The sequence below is a fragment of the Balaenoptera musculus genome, chromosome 16, assembly GCF_009873245.2.
Source record: "Balaenoptera musculus isolate JJ_BM4_2016_0621 chromosome 16, mBalMus1.pri.v3, whole genome shotgun sequence".
Taxonomy (NCBI): domain Eukaryota; kingdom Metazoa; phylum Chordata; class Mammalia; order Artiodactyla; family Balaenopteridae; genus Balaenoptera; species Balaenoptera musculus.
This window is the reverse complement of record NC_045800.1, coordinates 25,788,687-25,805,039: the sequence shown is the minus strand read 5'-3', so window position 1 is coordinate 25,805,039 and position 16,353 is coordinate 25,788,687. Positions and strand designations below refer to the sequence as shown.

General features: G+C 55.8%; 2 protein-coding genes across 3 annotated transcripts in view; one reads left to right on the top strand and one right to left on the bottom strand.

Moving 5' to 3' along the window:
• PDCD11 (programmed cell death 11) overlaps nucleotides 1–8,962 on the top strand; it is a 43,164-nt gene extending 34,202 nt beyond the window's left edge. The window contains exons 26-36 of one of the 2 annotated variants that reach the window (XM_036827937.1): nucleotides 220–276; nucleotides 868–990; nucleotides 1,553–1,675; nucleotides 2,057–2,363; nucleotides 2,561–2,677; nucleotides 3,360–3,509; nucleotides 3,728–3,975; nucleotides 4,668–4,836; nucleotides 5,417–5,570; nucleotides 6,066–6,231; nucleotides 6,967–8,962. In XM_036827937.1, coding sequence (XP_036683832.1) covers nucleotides 220–276; nucleotides 868–990; nucleotides 1,553–1,675; nucleotides 2,057–2,363; nucleotides 2,561–2,677; nucleotides 3,360–3,509; nucleotides 3,728–3,975; nucleotides 4,668–4,836; nucleotides 5,417–5,570; nucleotides 6,066–6,231; nucleotides 6,967–7,138 — 1,786 coding nt within the window. In that variant the 3' untranslated portion in view covers nucleotides 7,139–8,962. Of the gene's footprint in view, nucleotides 1–219; nucleotides 277–867; nucleotides 991–1,552; nucleotides 1,676–2,056; nucleotides 2,364–2,560; nucleotides 2,678–3,359; nucleotides 3,510–3,724; nucleotides 3,976–4,667; nucleotides 4,837–5,416; nucleotides 5,571–6,065; nucleotides 6,232–6,966 lie in introns of both variants that reach the window. The other variant, XM_036827936.1, reaches the window with a different exon arrangement.
• Nucleotides 7,329–13,985, bottom strand: CALHM2 (calcium homeostasis modulator family member 2). Its single transcript, XM_036827939.1, has 3 exons — nucleotides 13,725–13,985; nucleotides 10,991–11,704; nucleotides 7,329–9,573 (listed from the first exon to the last, which is right to left on the bottom strand). Exons 2-3 carry the CDS (start codon nucleotides 11,543–11,545, stop codon nucleotides 9,157–9,159), a joined length of 972 nt encoding a protein of 323 aa, XP_036683834.1. The 5' UTR covers nucleotides 11,546–11,704; nucleotides 13,725–13,985; the 3' UTR covers nucleotides 7,329–9,156.
• Nucleotides 13,986–16,353: the final 2,368 nt, after the last annotated feature.

Below are 16,353 nucleotides of genomic sequence, written 5' to 3'. Positions count from 1 at the left end.
TTGGGTGAGGAGAGAAAGTAGCGGTATTTTTACTTGACGAACTAGGAAACTGAGGCCCAGAGAGGGGACCTGTCCCGAGTCCCTCAGCAGGTTGTCAGCAGGATGGACAGAGCCCTCGCTCTCGCCTGTTGCTCAGCCTTGTGGAGAGGAAGCCGAGGCCCTCTCCCGTCTCCCGAGGTGCTGGCATCAGCGTTTCCTTCTCTTTTGCTCTCACTCCAGGTGTTATGTCCTGTCCACTGCAGGCCCTGTATTGACTTTGTCACTGCGATCGTCCAGGTGAGTGTCTGTGTTATTGGGGGAAGAATTGGGGGAGAACTCCCCCCCGGCCCCAGAGGACTGAGGAGAGAGGCTGCGTGGATCTGACACAGAGCTTTGGGCCTCCCAGCTTGCTTCTCTGCTCACCCCCTTTATGCCCGGCCCCGTTTTTCATCCAGAAAAGCTGAGGACATTCAGATTGTAGAAGAACCTGTCTGCTCAGGCTGTTGTTTCCCAAAGAATGGTTCAGACATCCATAGTGGTGTTCAAAGTTGCCAGATGGCGGTCCTAGTGAGGGGAGGTGACGGAGCCCCGAGGGCTGCATAGTAGGGGCAAGTGTGCTGTGAAGTGGATTGGCCTGAAGTCACGGTTTGAAATGGATATATGAGGTTTAGCCTCCCTCTGGCTTGCTCAGCCTCTCCCTGTTACTATTAAAGCTGTCCCCAGCTGACAGGAGTTCAGGAGAGGGTAGGGCTGGGCTCTGACGGTGATGTCCTACTGACAGGTCCAGAGTCGTATTCTTACAAAGTGTGATTATCACAGGAGATTTGGGGGTGAGGGTCGGGAAATGGGGTCAGAGGTACATGTGTAGTAAGCCTTTTATTCCTTTAGGACGAACCCGGAGACGAAAAGCAAAATAACAGATCCTGAGATTAACTCCATCCAGGACATTGAGGAAGGGCAGCTCCTGAGGGGCTACGTGAAGTCTGTCCAGCCGTCCGGTGTGCTCTTAGGGTGAGTGAGGTGGAGCCCAGGGACGTGGACCAGCCCCGAGTGTTCTCCCGGGGCCTGTCTTGATTGGCCCGCTGCTCTCCCTGGTCACCATCTCTGGAGGGAACATGAAGGAAGGAGAGTCTGTGTTCCCACCAGTGTTTTAAATTCCAAGTCTTTTTATACTTTCAAAAAAGTTTTGAATTACTCTTGTTTGGGTTTTTTGACAAAGAATATGGCATGTCCATGGTCATGATTTGTAAATGTTCCATGAACCCCCAGATGTTACAGCCTTCCCTGCTGTAATTATGTTTCCTCATTTTCTTCTGGTCTTTCTAGCAGCTTGTGAGTGCATTGTGATGCTCTGATATGGGGTAAAGAATATCTTTCAATTATGTCTTCATTACGCTTGATGATTTTTCCAGTTTACAAAGCCCTCTTTATTTTGTTGAGTGCCAGGAACCTTATGTCTGTCCTAAATCCTCGTCACAAGTTGAGTCTCTGGGAGAGTGGAGGCATTAGGCTTGGCTGGGGACTCTGTTGCCGTGTTTCTGACCACAGGACCCTTGTCTCTCTCTCCTGTCAGCCTCGGCCCCTCAGTTACAGGTTTGGCCCAATACCCACATGTCTCCCAGTACAGCCTGTCCAAGAATGCCCCTTATGACAGGTATCTCCCCGAAGGCAAGCTGCTCACAGCCAAGGTCCTAAGGTAGGTGCTCTTCTCTCTTTCTCACCTCTTTCTCTGGGAACGCTGGGTGGAGATGGAGAGGTGAACTATAAACATAATGGCTTAGGCAATGGTAAGTAACGGTGAATGAGCTCCCTTTGTGTGGAGCCTTCTACCTCAGCTCCTAAAGGCAATTGTGGAGACTTTCCTCTGCACAGGCACCCGTCTTTGGGGACGGAGGAAGGGATAGCACAGCTGCCCTCTGTATTTTTCTACCAAGCAATTGTGCAGATCATTCCTGAGATTACTGCACGGATTCCAAGGCAGGTGGGGGCAGGGCCCGAAAACTGCGGGCTGCTCGCTGTGACCATTGTGCTCCTTATGCTGTCCTCATGGTCCGCTTGCCTGGTCTCCCTGTCGTAGCCTGAACCGCCAGGAGAACCTGGTAGAGCTGTCAATCCCCGCCGACGACACTGGAAAGCCGGACGTGTTTTCTGCCTCCCTGGGACTGCCACTTCCGAAGCAAGAGGGGAGGGAAACAGAGGCAGAGGAGAGAGACCACAAAGGAGAAGAAGAGAAGGAGGAGAGGAAGAATCAGAAACAGAAAGAGAAGAGGATTGGGAAGGGGCAGGAGGGGGCACAGCTGCCCAGCAAGGGGAAGAAAGAGCCCCGGAAGCCCCAGGCGAAGAAGCTGGGCAAGCGGCCGCGCCTGGAGTCTGGCAGTGAGCAGGTAGGGCCCTCGGGGAGGATGGCCTCCTTCACAGGAAAAGGAGAGCCTTCCAGAATCCGCCCGGCAGCCAGCTCGCCTCAGCCTCGTGGACCGAGAGAGGCTGAGTTTGGGTGGGGAGAGGGTACCGCCCGGGGCCACGGAGGGCGCTCGGGGGGGGGAGAAGCCAGGCTCAGCATCGTCCCCGCCTGTCATCCCAGGAAAGCGGGAACAAGAGGCAGAGGAGAGCTGCCCCATCCGAGGAGGATGACAGCGGTGTGGAAGTGTACTACAGGGAAGGAGAAGAGGAGGTGGAGGAGACAGGTGTGCGGCCCCAGGTGAGTGGCGGCCGGATGCGGGGTGGAGCCGTCCCAGGAGGGAGTCCCTGCTCCCCGGCCAGGGGGCTGGGCTGTCCTCAGCACCACCCTCCTGTCTTCACTTTCTGTAAAATGTGAGGAGGTGGGGCGTCTAGTTTCCTCAGTTGGTCATCAGCTCCTGAGAACAGGGCCGCTGCTTCACCTGTTGAATGGGCTGTGAAAGTCAATTCTAGTCGTTTATTAGCTGGAGCGGAATTGAATTAGTGGGGGTGGGGGGACGGGCAAAGGAAAGGAGGCTTGTTTGTCTGAGCCTGTGTCCTGCTCTGAGAAATGAGGACAGCGCTCCTGGGACTGAGGGCAGATGTGGAAGGGCTTCCCAGACGTCAGGTGTCGCATCCCTGCCACCCTCAGAACATCTGTCACACCTCTGTCCTAGCTCTACTGCTGTTTTATGCCTGCACGTTTATATGTGTTTGCCTATGTAGCTTTTTAAAAATATTACTTAAATCTACTTATTTACAAAGGAAGCTTTCATGTCACTCCTAAAAGTGTCCCCAGTGGACCGGGGCCTAGCCTGGCCGTGGGAGGAGAGAAAAGGTCTCTGGGCACCGTGGGAGTCCCTGCTCCTCCGGGTGGAAAGGGACTACGGAACAGGGGCAGCCTGGGCTCAGTGCTTTTTTCACATGCGCCTGTGATCTTCCAGGAGAAGCAGACCAGGCCGGCAGAAGCACCCCGGCTGCAGCTGTCTTCCGGCTTCGTTTGGGATGTGGAGCTGGACACTCTGACCCCGGCCTTGCCACCTCACAGAGAGAGCTCCGACAGCGAGGAGGACGAGAAGCCAGAGCAAGCCACGGTGCCGTATTTTCCAGGGCTTCGTCCTTTCTGCAGGGACCCTTGGCGCCGGTCTTCCGTGCTCTGTCCTACCCTGGGTGTCTTTTCCGAGGAGTGGGGCCGTTTCAGGCTGGGAGTATTTGCGGAGCTCGGGGGCCGCCCTGCCAGCTCCTGACTTCCACCGCAGACTTCCCCGGGGCTGAGGAGCAGAGTACTCACTTGTTCTGCCTTCCACAGCAGAAGAAGAAAAGCAAGAAGGAAAGGGAGCTGGAGAAGCAGAAGGCAGAGAAGGAGCTGTCCCGCATTGAGGAGGCGCTGATGGATCCCGGGCGGCAGCCGGAGTCGGCAGATGACTTTGACCGACTCGTGCTGAGCTCCCCCAGCAGCTCCATCCTGTGGCTGCAGTACATGGCCTTCCACCTGCAGGCCACGGAGATCGAGAAGGCCCGGGCCGTGGCCGAGAGGGCGCTCAAGACCATCTCCTTCAGGTCTCGCTATGCCCTCCTGCCTTGGGGCCCTGTCTTTCTCCAGGGGGGGCTGTGTCTCCTCGGCAGGCTGGCGGCAGTTTGGGCAGCTGCCACCGGGCGCCTGTGGGTTCACAGGCTCTCTCAGAGATGTGCCGTCTGTGAAATAGATCTGCTCATTTATATTTTATAGTCCTCTTCACCGAGCTAGCTAAGGGTAACATTTACACGAGGCATGGGCCCTCAGTCAGGTGCCCCACTTGGAGCAGAAGTACAAGAGGGAAAACACCTCTCCACACACCTGGGCGTAAACGCTGTCGGGGACCATTTTCCAGGCGGAGGGTAGAGTGGGTTTCCCAAAGGCTAGTGAAGAGGGATGGCACTCCTTTGCATCATTCTCTTAGTTTGGGGGGAGAGTCAGACCACAGATTCCTTCCAGTCCAGACCTCAGGCCGGTTTGAGATTTGGTAGGTTTCCTTCCCAAGAGTGGAGGCAGAAACCAGGGGAGCCCCAGACCCCACAGCCATGGGGTCGGGGTCCCTGCTTCTGTGTGAGCTGCAGTGGGGACAGGGCCTCTCGGGGCCTGCACTTGGGGGTGGGAACTGAGGACGTGGGTGGAGCCTGGGGAGGAGGATGTAGCTCCAGTCCCCCGATGGCAGTGGGGGGCTCGTTGGGCCAAGATGATGGAGCTCACGTGCTGACTGCTCTCCCTCCAGAGAGGAGCAGGAGAAGCTGAACGTGTGGGTGGCCCTGCTGAACCTAGAAAACATGTACGGCTCCCAGGGGTCACTGACCAAGGTCTTCGAGCGGGCCGTGCAGTACAACGAGCCTCTCAAGGTCTTTCTCCATCTGGCTGACATCTACACCAAGTCAGAGAAATTCCAGGTAGGAGTCTGGGCCAGGTGGCCGGTTGCCAGGGGGACCTCAGCCACTTAGAAACGAGCTCCTGGGAGTCCCAGAGACAGCCGGGAAGTCTCGGGGGAGAACAGCCGCATCTGGACCCAGTCCTGCCCCAGGCTTGCTCACCTTCCGGGTGGGAGAAATCGTTTCCCCCACCTCCGCTTTGGGAATGTGGGGCCCGGATGAGGGAAGGGAAGGGACAGCAGACCCCGGGGTCTATCCCTTGGGATGCCGACGGGTGGCACCGAACGGAGGCGACATACCCCAGTAGCCCTTTTTCATCTCTCCTCCTCACCCTCGTCATGCTCACGTTCTCTCTTCTAGTCTTAGGACCTCCTCACGGCACAGGCTTAGGAGGGAGACTCCCCATCATGCGCTCTCCTCATCCTGTGCGCCTGCCCTCTCTCCACCCACCCCCCCGCCGCCCTGCATACCTGACATTGGGCCTGGATACTGATGGAGTCTGTGAGCCCAGGTCTAGCTTCCCACGAGTGTAGCTGCCTGTCTCTGCCGTTGCCCCCTCCGTCTTAATCACTCTCCTCAGCTTATGTCGTCTTTCCCACAGGAAGCTGGTGAACTTTACAACCGGATGCTGAAACGTTTCAGGCAGGAGAAAGCTGTGTGGATCAAATACGGCTCCTTTCTTCTGCGGAGGGGCCAGGCTGGGGCCAGTCACCGCATGATGCAGCGAGCCCTTGAGTGCCTACCTAAGAAAGAGCGTGAGTGCTTGTTCCCACCCACCGGCCCAATTCCAGGGCGCAGTGGGCTGTCTCCCATCTGGGCGGAGGGCTGGGGGTCTCCTCATCCAAGGGCTGGTGTTAGGAAAGCCTTGTGGAGCATACGTGGCTATCTCTCTCTTGATTGTATGCTCATGAACATAGCTCGTGTTGCATTTTAAATTCTAAACTCCGAAGATAGGGGAACAGAAAGGATTTAGCACTAATTCTTTTGCCTCTGCCTGCCCCACGGCCCACCTCTCATCCCCTGATTCCCCCTTCTTGGTCCAGAGAGGAGGATGCCTGCTTTTGGGAGTCATAGATCAGTGCCCATCTGTGTATTTGGCCCTAAACCCGCCCCACTGTCCCTCTTGTCATCACCTACGTCTTAGGACCCAAGAGCAGGGAATCAGGCATCAGACTCTGTCCCTGTAGTATAGTGTGTTGTGATGAGGGAATCTGTCTGCTTTCTGTGTCTGAGTTGTCCTCTCCCTGAAGACGTGGATGTGATTGCCAAGTTTGCCCAGCTTGAGTTCCAGCTGGGGGATGTAGAGCGCGCCAAAGCCATTTTCGAGAACACGCTGAGCACCTACCCTAAGCGCACGGATGTCTGGTCGGTCTACATCGACATGATCATCAAGCGTGGCAGCCAGAAGGAAGTCCGGTGAGAGGGGAGGACAGGCTGAGGCCTAATTGCCTGTTGGGGGGTTGGGAACATTGGCCACTTGGAGGAGTTTTAGCCCTCCAGCAGCTCCCGGAACCCCAGTTCTCTTACTCTGTCTGGAAAAACGGCTTTGACATGACATGTCCTATGACATTCACGTTTCCAGTTTCTTTTCTGCCTCAGCAGCTAGCCTCTGGTCTGGCTGGAACCTTGGGTGGGAGGTAGGCTAGCCCCAGGCCTGGGAATCAGGAGACTTGGGTTTTCCTCATAATTAATGCTGAGCCTGGCTCTCATTGTAGAGAATGTTCATAGGCATGATCTCACTGATAACTGCCAGCATCCCCCCAGGGCAGGGAGGATTAGAGACCCGTGGACTTCACGGTCCAGAAAGAACTGATGCCTCACCCAAGCCCATCAGTGAGTTTTAAGCAGAGCTTTCCTCACAGAGCCACACCTCATTGCCTGTCCCCATCCCATCAGCTTTGTCCTGATTCACTGTGTGACTTCAGGCCAGTAAGTCCTTTAACATCTCTGTTCCTCTGGAAAGTGAAGGTGGTGTTCTCCCTCTCCACAGACATGATGGGAGTTTATAAAGGGAATAAAAATAAAGGTAGAAATGGTAGTGCTGGATAACAGAGGGCCCGGCTCCAGAGCCGTAGAGCAAGTGGGTGAAGGCTAGCTAGGAATCCTGTGGCTGGGGACCAAGAGGCAGACACTGGCTGCTCTCCCTCCCAGGGACATCTTCGAGCGGGTCATTCATCTGAGCCTGGCCCCCAAGCGAATGAAATTCTTCTTCAAGCGCTACCTGGACTACGAGAAGCAACACGGCACCGAGAAAGACGTGCAGGCGGTAAAGGCGAAGGCCCTGGAATACGTGGAGGCTAAGAGCTCCATGTGGGAGGACTAGTGGCCAGCTGGCTCCGAGGGCACTGGTGGCAGTGGGCCAGCCAGGCCGACCCTCAGGCGCCTGGGCAGTTGAGAAACTGTGTTGCCTGAGGACTCTGTTTAAGTGTTGCTTTTTCTGCAGCATGCGTGGGGTAATCCTGTCAAGGTAAAAAAGGATTTAAGATTTCTCATAATTCCTTTTTGCTTGTTTTAAGAACCAATTTATTTCATCTTTCTCCTTTTCTGGGGCTGCTCAGTGGTTGCAGGCAGTAGGCTCCTGGGCTCCCAGAAAAGCTGAGAGTCTCTCCTTCATGGGAGGTCCCCGGGGAGCAGGAATGGAGGGCCGCCTCCCGGGGACTCTGTGGTCAGGATCCCACTTTGGCCCTGCCAGCCTCTTGGTCCAGCTAGTGGGGGTCAGCAGGGTCCGGAAAGCGGGTCGCTCTCCTAGATCACAGAGTCTCTGGGCATTCCCTCAGCCTCAGCTCAGCTAGTACCTCGTGCCCCTTTGTGGAGGCTGTGAGGCTGGGACGTAGATCAACATGCTGTGTGGCTTTGGGAGAGCTGCACAGTTTCTCTGGCTCCCTGTAGCTCCCCTGAGGAGAGCTTGCTGGGCGGAGGGCCTTGATTGACTTGCTGGTTGTTCCTTGAGTCCTGAGGGAGAGGGGACATGACGGGCCCGCTATACCCCCACCTCCCTGTAAAGTTCCCAGAAAGACTGTCTCTCCTCCTCCTTGATAAGTAATAATCCTGTATGTTCTAGAGTTCCTCGAGGCCAGCACAGACCCAGCTAGTTGTTGAAGCCAGTTCACTTTTGGCTTGGTCTTAAGGGAATTAAAGTTTTCTTGGGCAGAGCTTTAAATGTCCTGAGAGCTGGAGAGCTTTTCCGTGGGAAGTGACTGAGTCATATGCCAGAAAGCAGGACAGGGACAAGGGAGAGAACATCAGAGATTTTAGGGGTGGTGGAGGGGCTCAGGCAGGGGTGGGCATGGGAGGGAGGCGGAGCAGGGCTTGGCCTGGTTCTTGGTCACTAGCTCTAGGTTACGAGAGCTAGACTGCCCTAGTGAGTGCAAGGGCAGGATCTGCTGACTCGTGAAATTTTAGCCGAGCTCCCCTCTGAGAAAGGCCAGGTTCCATCTGTTTCCCAGATCAAATCAGAAAACTGAACCCAGTTAAGACATCATCAGTGCCAGGGCCTTCCTGCGTGTGGGAACACCTGGCTCTCCCTGTGCCCCTGGCTTCCCTTCCATCCATTTCAGTCTTGCCCAGAGTCTCTGTCCTCTTCCCTCCCCAGGAATGGGATTTGGGCCTGTCCCCATGACCTCCAGCCGGCTGTGGCATGGCCCATCCAATCGTGCAGACACCAAGCTAGTCCTTTATACTAAGAAAAGCTTTATCAAAAATTTATAGAAAATAAAGCTAGAGGCGTACATTGGGGGCTGCTTCCCAGCTGAGCAGCACCGGGCCAGGTGTCCATATGCAGTTACACACAATGTTCCGCACAAGGAGCCTGCTGGTGAGTTTCATTGTCACCTGGCTCTGCTGTCCGGGGCTTCCCAGACCGGTGGGACTGGGTCCTACCAGTCGAAGGTCATCCACATCATGGTTAATTAAGGACCAGTTCTGGGAAAGGGTCTTTTCTCCAAAGCTGTTGACCATGTGGCTGGTGGCAACAGGAGAAGGAATTTCTTCAGGTCTGAGAGCCTTCCTGCCAGAGCTGACCATGTTGTCTGCTAGCTCTCACATCTGTTCCCCAGTTTTACTTTGTGTTCCTTTTTCCTGGCCCGTTTCCCCCAAAAGCTATGGTTAAAAAAAAAAAAAAAATCCCCTCTGGGGAATTCCCTAGCAGTCAGGTAGTTGGGACTCCACACTTTCACTGCCGAGGGTGCAGGTTTAGTCCCTGGTTGGGGAACTAAGATCCCACAAAGCGCCCCACCCCACCCCCTAAAAAAAAAATTCCCCTCTGATGCTGATGTGAACAGACCATGGGGTTTTGTTTGGGACCAGGTAGTGTCATTGGCAAAGAGTGTGGGAACAGGACCCTTAGGAGGTGAGCAGGGCCATCTCTATGTTGTCTTGGGCCGTGCCGTTGCCCGCCAGACCCTGGGCCCACTTGTGCAGGCGGCTGTAGAGTGGAAGGCCCTGGTTCTCACGGTACAAATAGACGCCGGTGATGGCGTTCCACTGTGGCCGTGGCTGTGTGCCTTCCACCGGGAACTTGGCAACCAGCTTCTCGTCATCCTCGTTGAGTGCCACGAAGCCGAAGAAGCGGTGCACGTTGTTGGCAGCCAGCACCCGTGAGTGCATCTCGGCCGTGCGCTGGAAGAGCTGGTCCTCGTTGGCCCGGTACTGCGCCCAGTAGGCCTCCTGGAGGTAGCTGAGTGGTGAGCAGTAGTGCTTGAGGCACTTGGTCAGGAACACCAGGATGGCCACCACACCGATGAGCAGCCACCCGAAGAGCTGGCCAGAGAAGGGGCAGGGTTGAGGGCAGGCAAGGAGCCGTCTGGACCGCCAGCGCCCCAGTAAGAAGTAGCGGGAGCTGGTCAGAGCATGTGGGCTGGGCTGAACCTGACGTCACAACCCCCTGAGAGCTGTCACTTCCCTGGCTGCATTTTCTGCTCCTCTGAGGGCGGCAGGCCCTTCTGACTGTAATTCCTCCTCTCTGCCCTCACTCCCTTGAGCTCACGCCGTCTCTGTACTTAGACTTAGCCTCCTGCGATTTCAGCTGCCATTCCTGCAGCCCCAAGGGCCCCCTCCACATCATCTGAGCCCACCAAAATCCAGCTCAATCTACCAGGCTCAGCCCACATACCACTTCCAGGAAGCCTTCAAAAATCCCTTCTGGGAGCAATTTTGCCTTCCCTGAGTCCTCATGGCCTGGTTCCTCTTATATCATCATTCTCTGCCTTGTTTTGAAATTACCCATGTGCTTGTCTCTCTTGGCTATGAGCCTGTTGAGGGCTAAGACAGTCAAGGTCATCTTTGTTTCCCCATTTAAGCCTGTACAGAGAGCTGTGAGCATTTGAGCATCATCAGATACATTTTCTTTCTCTCTGTCTACCACCTTCCATCTCCTTTGGTGCTGTCTCCAGCCCTGCTTCTACTTGTGTTTCTTCTGTACCCAAGAGGAGCCCTTTAGAAAATCTCTGCTCTTTCCCATCTCTCCCTCATGCCGTGCTTCTCTTAAGTGAATACTTCCTTCAAATATTCAAATATGGAGGTGCTATTCAAATATGGAGGTGCCTGGACAGGACTTTTGAACTCATTGACGTAAGGAGGCCTGTTTTTCTGCTTCTGCCCAGGTCTCTGCCCTTGCCCTCTCTCCCTGACCAACTCCGCTCCTTCAGAACTAAGCCAAGGCTGAGACTAGGATCAGGGCGGCAGCTGCTGCCTCCCGACTGGACACCCTTTCCTGTCTCAAGGGACTCGCCTCCTGTCAGCAGTGCCTGCGGCTGACTCAGTGCTGGGCAGGGGCCTTTCCTGGGATAGGAGCATATGCCCATCCCTCGAGCCAGCCACACTCCACCATCAGCTCACGGTCGACAGCAAACGTTTCATAAGACGGCAGGGGTTCGTGCTCAATCTGGCTGGAGCGAAGGGCTTAATCTGTGACTGGGATCAAGGCTTGGTCTGAGCAAGAAGAACATTCCTTCAATGTTTAAATCTCTCTTATTGGGGATGGCATTCACCCTTGCCTCACCAAGCGCTGACGCATAGTTACCCAACTCTGATGCCTGACGCTGATAATCTAGTGACTTCCTGGAGAGCTCAGCCCCTGAGGACTGACTCCAGCGTTAATACTGGGTCATCCCGGCACCTCCCCACCAGCCACCATGTAGGAGAGAAAGAAGAGGAGCTTCCCTTGGCACAGGCTTACCTGGGACTCGTACTTGAGCCTGCGGCTGACCTCTTCCCGGGAATCTGACAGGTGGGCAGGGCCCTCCCCACACGGGAACCTGGCCAGGATTTCTGTGGCCTGGCCCAGTGGGAAACTGTCTTCCCCAGCTGTGAGCGAAGAGGGGTCCACGAATTCGCTGAGAGCACAGACATAGGCCTCACCGCGCAGCAGAGAGATGACAGACCAGGTGATGGGGGCCACGGCTGCGCGGCCCACAATGGAGCTTAGAAGGAGGAAGTTGGGGGCGGCCGAGCAGTTTTTGGTCCTCCGGTACTGGCACTCGGCAACCAGGTTCCAGGTGTGGTTGTTGAGGATGACGCCGATGAGGAAGAGCACCAGGGCGGGCACACCGATGGCTGTCAGCCCATACAGGTAGTTTCGGGCTGGTGAGCAAGGGCAGTGGAAAGCCACCACACTGAACAGCTCCTGGCTGCCCACCGTGCCCAGTGCCACCAGCCCGTTGAAAATCATCACATCTTTGCTCTTGAAGAAGAGTGATAGGAAGCGGAAGTTCTCTGCGATCAGGGCTGCCATGGTGACGGGTCAGCTGGGGGACTGATGGCAAGGGTGGAGGCAGGAGGACACTGGGACAGTGGCTCCTGGTGGGACTAGGAAAGCTCACAGGCTACGGGCCCCTGAAGGCAGGGCACAGTCTTGCCATTTGATCCCCTGCAGTGGCTGGCCTGGTGCTTCCTGTGGGACCGTAGATGACTGATCAGTATTTGCCTCTAAAAACAGGGACCGAGGGGATCTTGTGTGGTCAGGCTGTTGAGAAAGGAAGGAGACTCGGGGAGCCCCAGGGCCTGGGTGGAGTGAGAATAGCCACTGTTCACTGAGCTCTTACTATGTCGGGCGCTTTACGTCCCTCATTGCCCATCGTCAAGATCCTGTACTGAGCTCTGATATCCCAGTGCACGTAGGGAAGGTGGAGGCTTCCTTGGGGTGAGTGCTTACCAGGCTCACATGAATGGCAGAGCTGAGATTCAAGCTCAGCTCTATCTGCCTCAGACACTTAGGTTCTTATCATCACCACAAGCTTCCCTTGAGGTGGGGACTAGGACTGGCCCTGTGGCATTGGGGACTGTGGGCTGTTGACTGGCTTTCCCTTTGGGATTCCAGGTACTGCTAGTGTGCTGGGGGACCTAGGACTATTTGGAGGGTGTGTCCTCAAGGTGTCTAGCCCATGGGTATAAAAGCCGGAGTAGGTGTCCTGGTGGATAAGGGACTTGGACTTGACCCTGTGATATGGGGGGGTGGGGGGGTGGAGGAAGGGGCCTCCAGTCAGTGGTGAGCCTGGTGCAGCAGCCCTGGAGTTCATAAGAACCTATTCATGTTGGAGACCTCAGGCTCTGGACTGGTTTAGGAGATGCTGGCTCTCAGCACACTTAATGACCTTTCTCTGGACCTCAGTGTCCTCATCTGTGGAAAGAGTATAAGTCATCTGGTCCTTGCGCTCCTCTTAGGAATGCTGGAGGAAAACGAAAGGGAAGAAACTGCCTGATAGTTGCCCTATATGTGAAACCCTCCATCTCACCCTGTCCAGTCCTGAGGGTGCCTCCCAGAGGCGAGGCAGATGGGGGATGATTGTCCTTCTGGCAAAGATCAGGAGGCTAAGGCCTTAAGAGGATAAAGTGCTCTGCTCAAAGCTATTCAAATGTGGAGGTGCCTGGACAGGACTTTTGAACATGACGTAAGGAGGCCTGGGAAGTGGACAAGGGTGGGTCAAGCTAAGTGAGCCCTCTATTTTCCTGGTTTCCTACTGACATTGCTCCGCACCCATCCGCAAGATCCCTGGCAAACCTCCCCTTCCCCACCTGTTACCCTTTCCTTATCCAGCAGCTCTGTTCCACCGAGGTCCCTAGGCCTGGGGACCGCCCAGCCGGCCAGCAACAGGAAGCCTTGATGAAGGCTAAGGCTTGGCCATACCCACCACCCTCTCTCGAGCCTGCTTTGCCTTGGTCTGGGCAGCAGATGCGCTGGCAGCCTGCCAGGAAGTGGCCATGGCCTCGGGCTCCAGCCATGTTCTGCCCCAACTCCCTTCCCAGGCTCCACCCACACAGGCCAGGGTGTGGCCCCATGTTCTTCTCTCCATCCCGGGAATGAAAAAAGTCCTCAGGCCAGAGGCAGCTGGGGAGTGGAGGGATGAAGCAAACAAAGGTGGGGAGACCTGCCCATATTTCCTTCTACGCCTCCTCTCTAGACCACCACCCCTCCTAATCACTGCCAAGGCGGCCACATGGGCTGGTGCAGAGCTGGGTGGCCATGAGGAGGCCAGATGGGCTGGTTTCCAGGAGGAGGAGGAGACCTGACTTCCCTAACTCACTGCCTGGGGGCCCAGGGGCTCCAGCCTAACTCCTCGGGAAAGAGAGTTTGTGATATTGCTGGGGATGAACGGGTTAAAGCCAACCCCCTCTCCCTCTTCCTTCTCCCCTCTTGGCTTCAGGGCTCCTAATATGCTCCCCTGGGTTCAGAAACCACCCAAAGTGGGGTACAAGATGCCTGAACACTGGTGGGTGGTGAGCAGAGGAGGGAACAGGCTATCTTCTGAGACTACTGCCCCTGGCCCCCAGGCCCCGGGATGGGACCTCCACCAGCAACAGTCAGGACAGGAAACAGGTGGCTGGGGACTGGGGGCCTCAGCAAGGGGCCTGGCTCCCCGGGACCATCCCTCTGGGCAGCCTCAGAGGGGCCCTGCCATGTTCCCCTTCCTTACCTGGGGTCAGCTGCGGGCACCGGTGGCCTTGGCCTCCACGGAGCTGGGCTCTCCAAGTGACCTGAGGACATTGGAGCTCCCGGGCATGGGCCAGCCCGTGCCCTCGGCGGGCTCCCTCCCGCTTTGCTTCTGCTCCGGAGAGACCAGCAGGGCCTGGGGCTGGTGGTGTCTTCAGAAAAGTTTAACTCCAGAAAAGAGGCAGAACCCGTGAGATGGATGGTTCACACCAGCCAGTGGAAAAACCACCTCCGGGCGGGCGCCAGGCAGTGGGGGGGGGGGGGGGCGCGAGGGCGGCGCGGGGGGAGGAGAGGAAGTGGAGGGGCCTGCGGCGGCTCGCCTGCCTTCTGAGGCTCCACTTCTGAGGCTCCACGCCAGTGGGACCAGTTCCGGGCCAGGCAGGGAGCCTCAGCCAGATCCGGCCCGTGCCTGCCCTCCAGGCCGGTTTCAGGAGCATCCCCTGCTTGACCCCCACTGACAGAAGCTGCCGGAACCGAGTCCCAAGCAGGGTTAGGGGAGAGGTGCCACCAGACTGACGCTGCCTCCTAGCGGGGTGCGCAAAGCCAGGGGTACCCCTCCCCTGTTCTGGCCCTTCTCCCTCAGAGCCGTCCTGCCCCTCTCTGAGCAAACCCTCCCCCTGCTGGCTCTTCTGTCTGTACTTCAGCTAGCTCCCCAGGTGCTGCTTCAAATCTCAGGAGCACTGATGAGAAAATTCTGGGCTCTGGGGATTTTCTAAGGCTCTGTGGGTAGAGCTCTGACTGGTAGGTGGAAATTATGAGGAGGCAGGTTTCTCAAGGAAGCCCTTTGTAACAATCAGAGCTGCCCAGCCTGTCCTAGAAAATGATAATGAGCTCCCCGTCTGGGGAGTATGCAAGCTGAGGCTGAAAAGCCATGGGTCAGGAATTCTGAAAGGGAGAGCCCTGTCCAAGGACAGTCTAGATGACCCCCAGGATCAAGGGAGAGACGCCCCCCTCCCCCAGACCCCTGTCTGCTCTGCACTGCTTGTGGTTCTGGGAGCATGGAACTGCTGAGTGACATGCTGGCCTCCCTGAGCTGGGCTTGTTCACATGCAGGAATGAAGAGAAAAGGACCAGTGTTTATTTTTTCACGTCCTACCATGTGCCAAAGTTCCCAATTCTTCCTCAAAAGTCATCCTTTAACCTCACTATAACCCTAAAAAGTAGGTCTTTGTAACATCTGTCTTATAGACAGACAACTGGGGGTCAGAGGGATTGGGTAACTACAGGTCCTACAGCCCTAGTATTTGAACCCAGGTCTGTCTGACGCAAAACTTTACTCTTTTCTTCATATTTTGTACCTCCCAATACCTCTGGGCTGGCTTTTCCCACTGGAGCCCACCACCCCGCAGCTGCCAACACACCCCTGCTCTTTACTCATCTGACTCTTCGCCTAGAGCAAGTCCCACCTCCTGGAGGAGCCCTCCAGCCCACGTTGGCTTCCAGGTCTCGCCCTCTTCCCAAATAATTAAAGGGAGGGAGACTGGGTCTCAGAAGTGGGACTAGAGGGAAGGATGCCTAAGGAAGAATGGAAATTATTAACACGATGTTATAGGGATCAAGATCAAAATGAATTCTTAGATGAGTGGGACTTAGTCTCAAAGATGTCTGGGGGGTGGGGGGCGGCAAGAAGCTCATCTTCTCGGCCCTTAGCTTCCCCCTCGACAAAGGTAGCTCCAGTTCCTTACGTCCCGTCCCCCTACGTCCAGGAGGAGGAGGAGGAGGAGGATAAGGCCTCAGGTTTGGAAATTGATACATTATCCGCCAGAAACTGAGTGCCTACCACATGCCATGCACTTTACACACCTCACCTATTTAATGCTCACACAAGCCCATGAAGTAGGTGCCTCATCCCCACTGTACAGATGAGGAAACTGAGGCACAGAAAAATGAAGCAACTGACCCAAGGGACACAGTTTGTAAGTGGTGGATCCAGCATTTGACCCAGTTCTCTCTCACTCTGGAGTCTGAGCTGTTTCCACCCTAGGCAGCTCCCCTCCCACCCCTCTACCCTCATCCCCACCTCAGGGCAGAGCCTCTCAGCACTTTAGACCCCCTCCCCCAGGGCGGGGGGCTAGTCTCTGAGAAAATGGGAAGGCATCAGCTTCTTTTTCTAAATGCTCAAGCTCTGGGGATGGTCTGATTCCTGACGTGAGGGATGTGTCAGGGCAGTCTCCAAGGACATCTCCATGGGACGTGCTATGGTCTGAATGTGTCCCCCCAAATTCATATGTTGAATCTTGACCCCCAAAGGTGATGGTATTAGGGAGTGGGGACTTTGAGGTGCTTAAGGCATGGGATTGATGCCTTATAAAAGAGGCTCCAGAGAGCCCCCAGCCCCTTCCGCCACGTGAGGACACAGTGAGGAGGTACTGGCTACCAACCAGTGAGGGCCTCCATCAGAACACGACCATGGCAGCGTCATGATCTTGGACTTACAGTCTCCAGAATTGTGAGAGAGGTCTCTGTTGTTTATTAGCTACCCAGCCTGCCGTATTTGTTATAGCAATTCAAACAGACGAAGACAGGGGGCCTTTCGTGCCCAGTGCTAAGTAAATGTGCAGTCCACCTTGATGATGTTGCGAGAACTCCACGGTGAGACACACCCTGGCTTC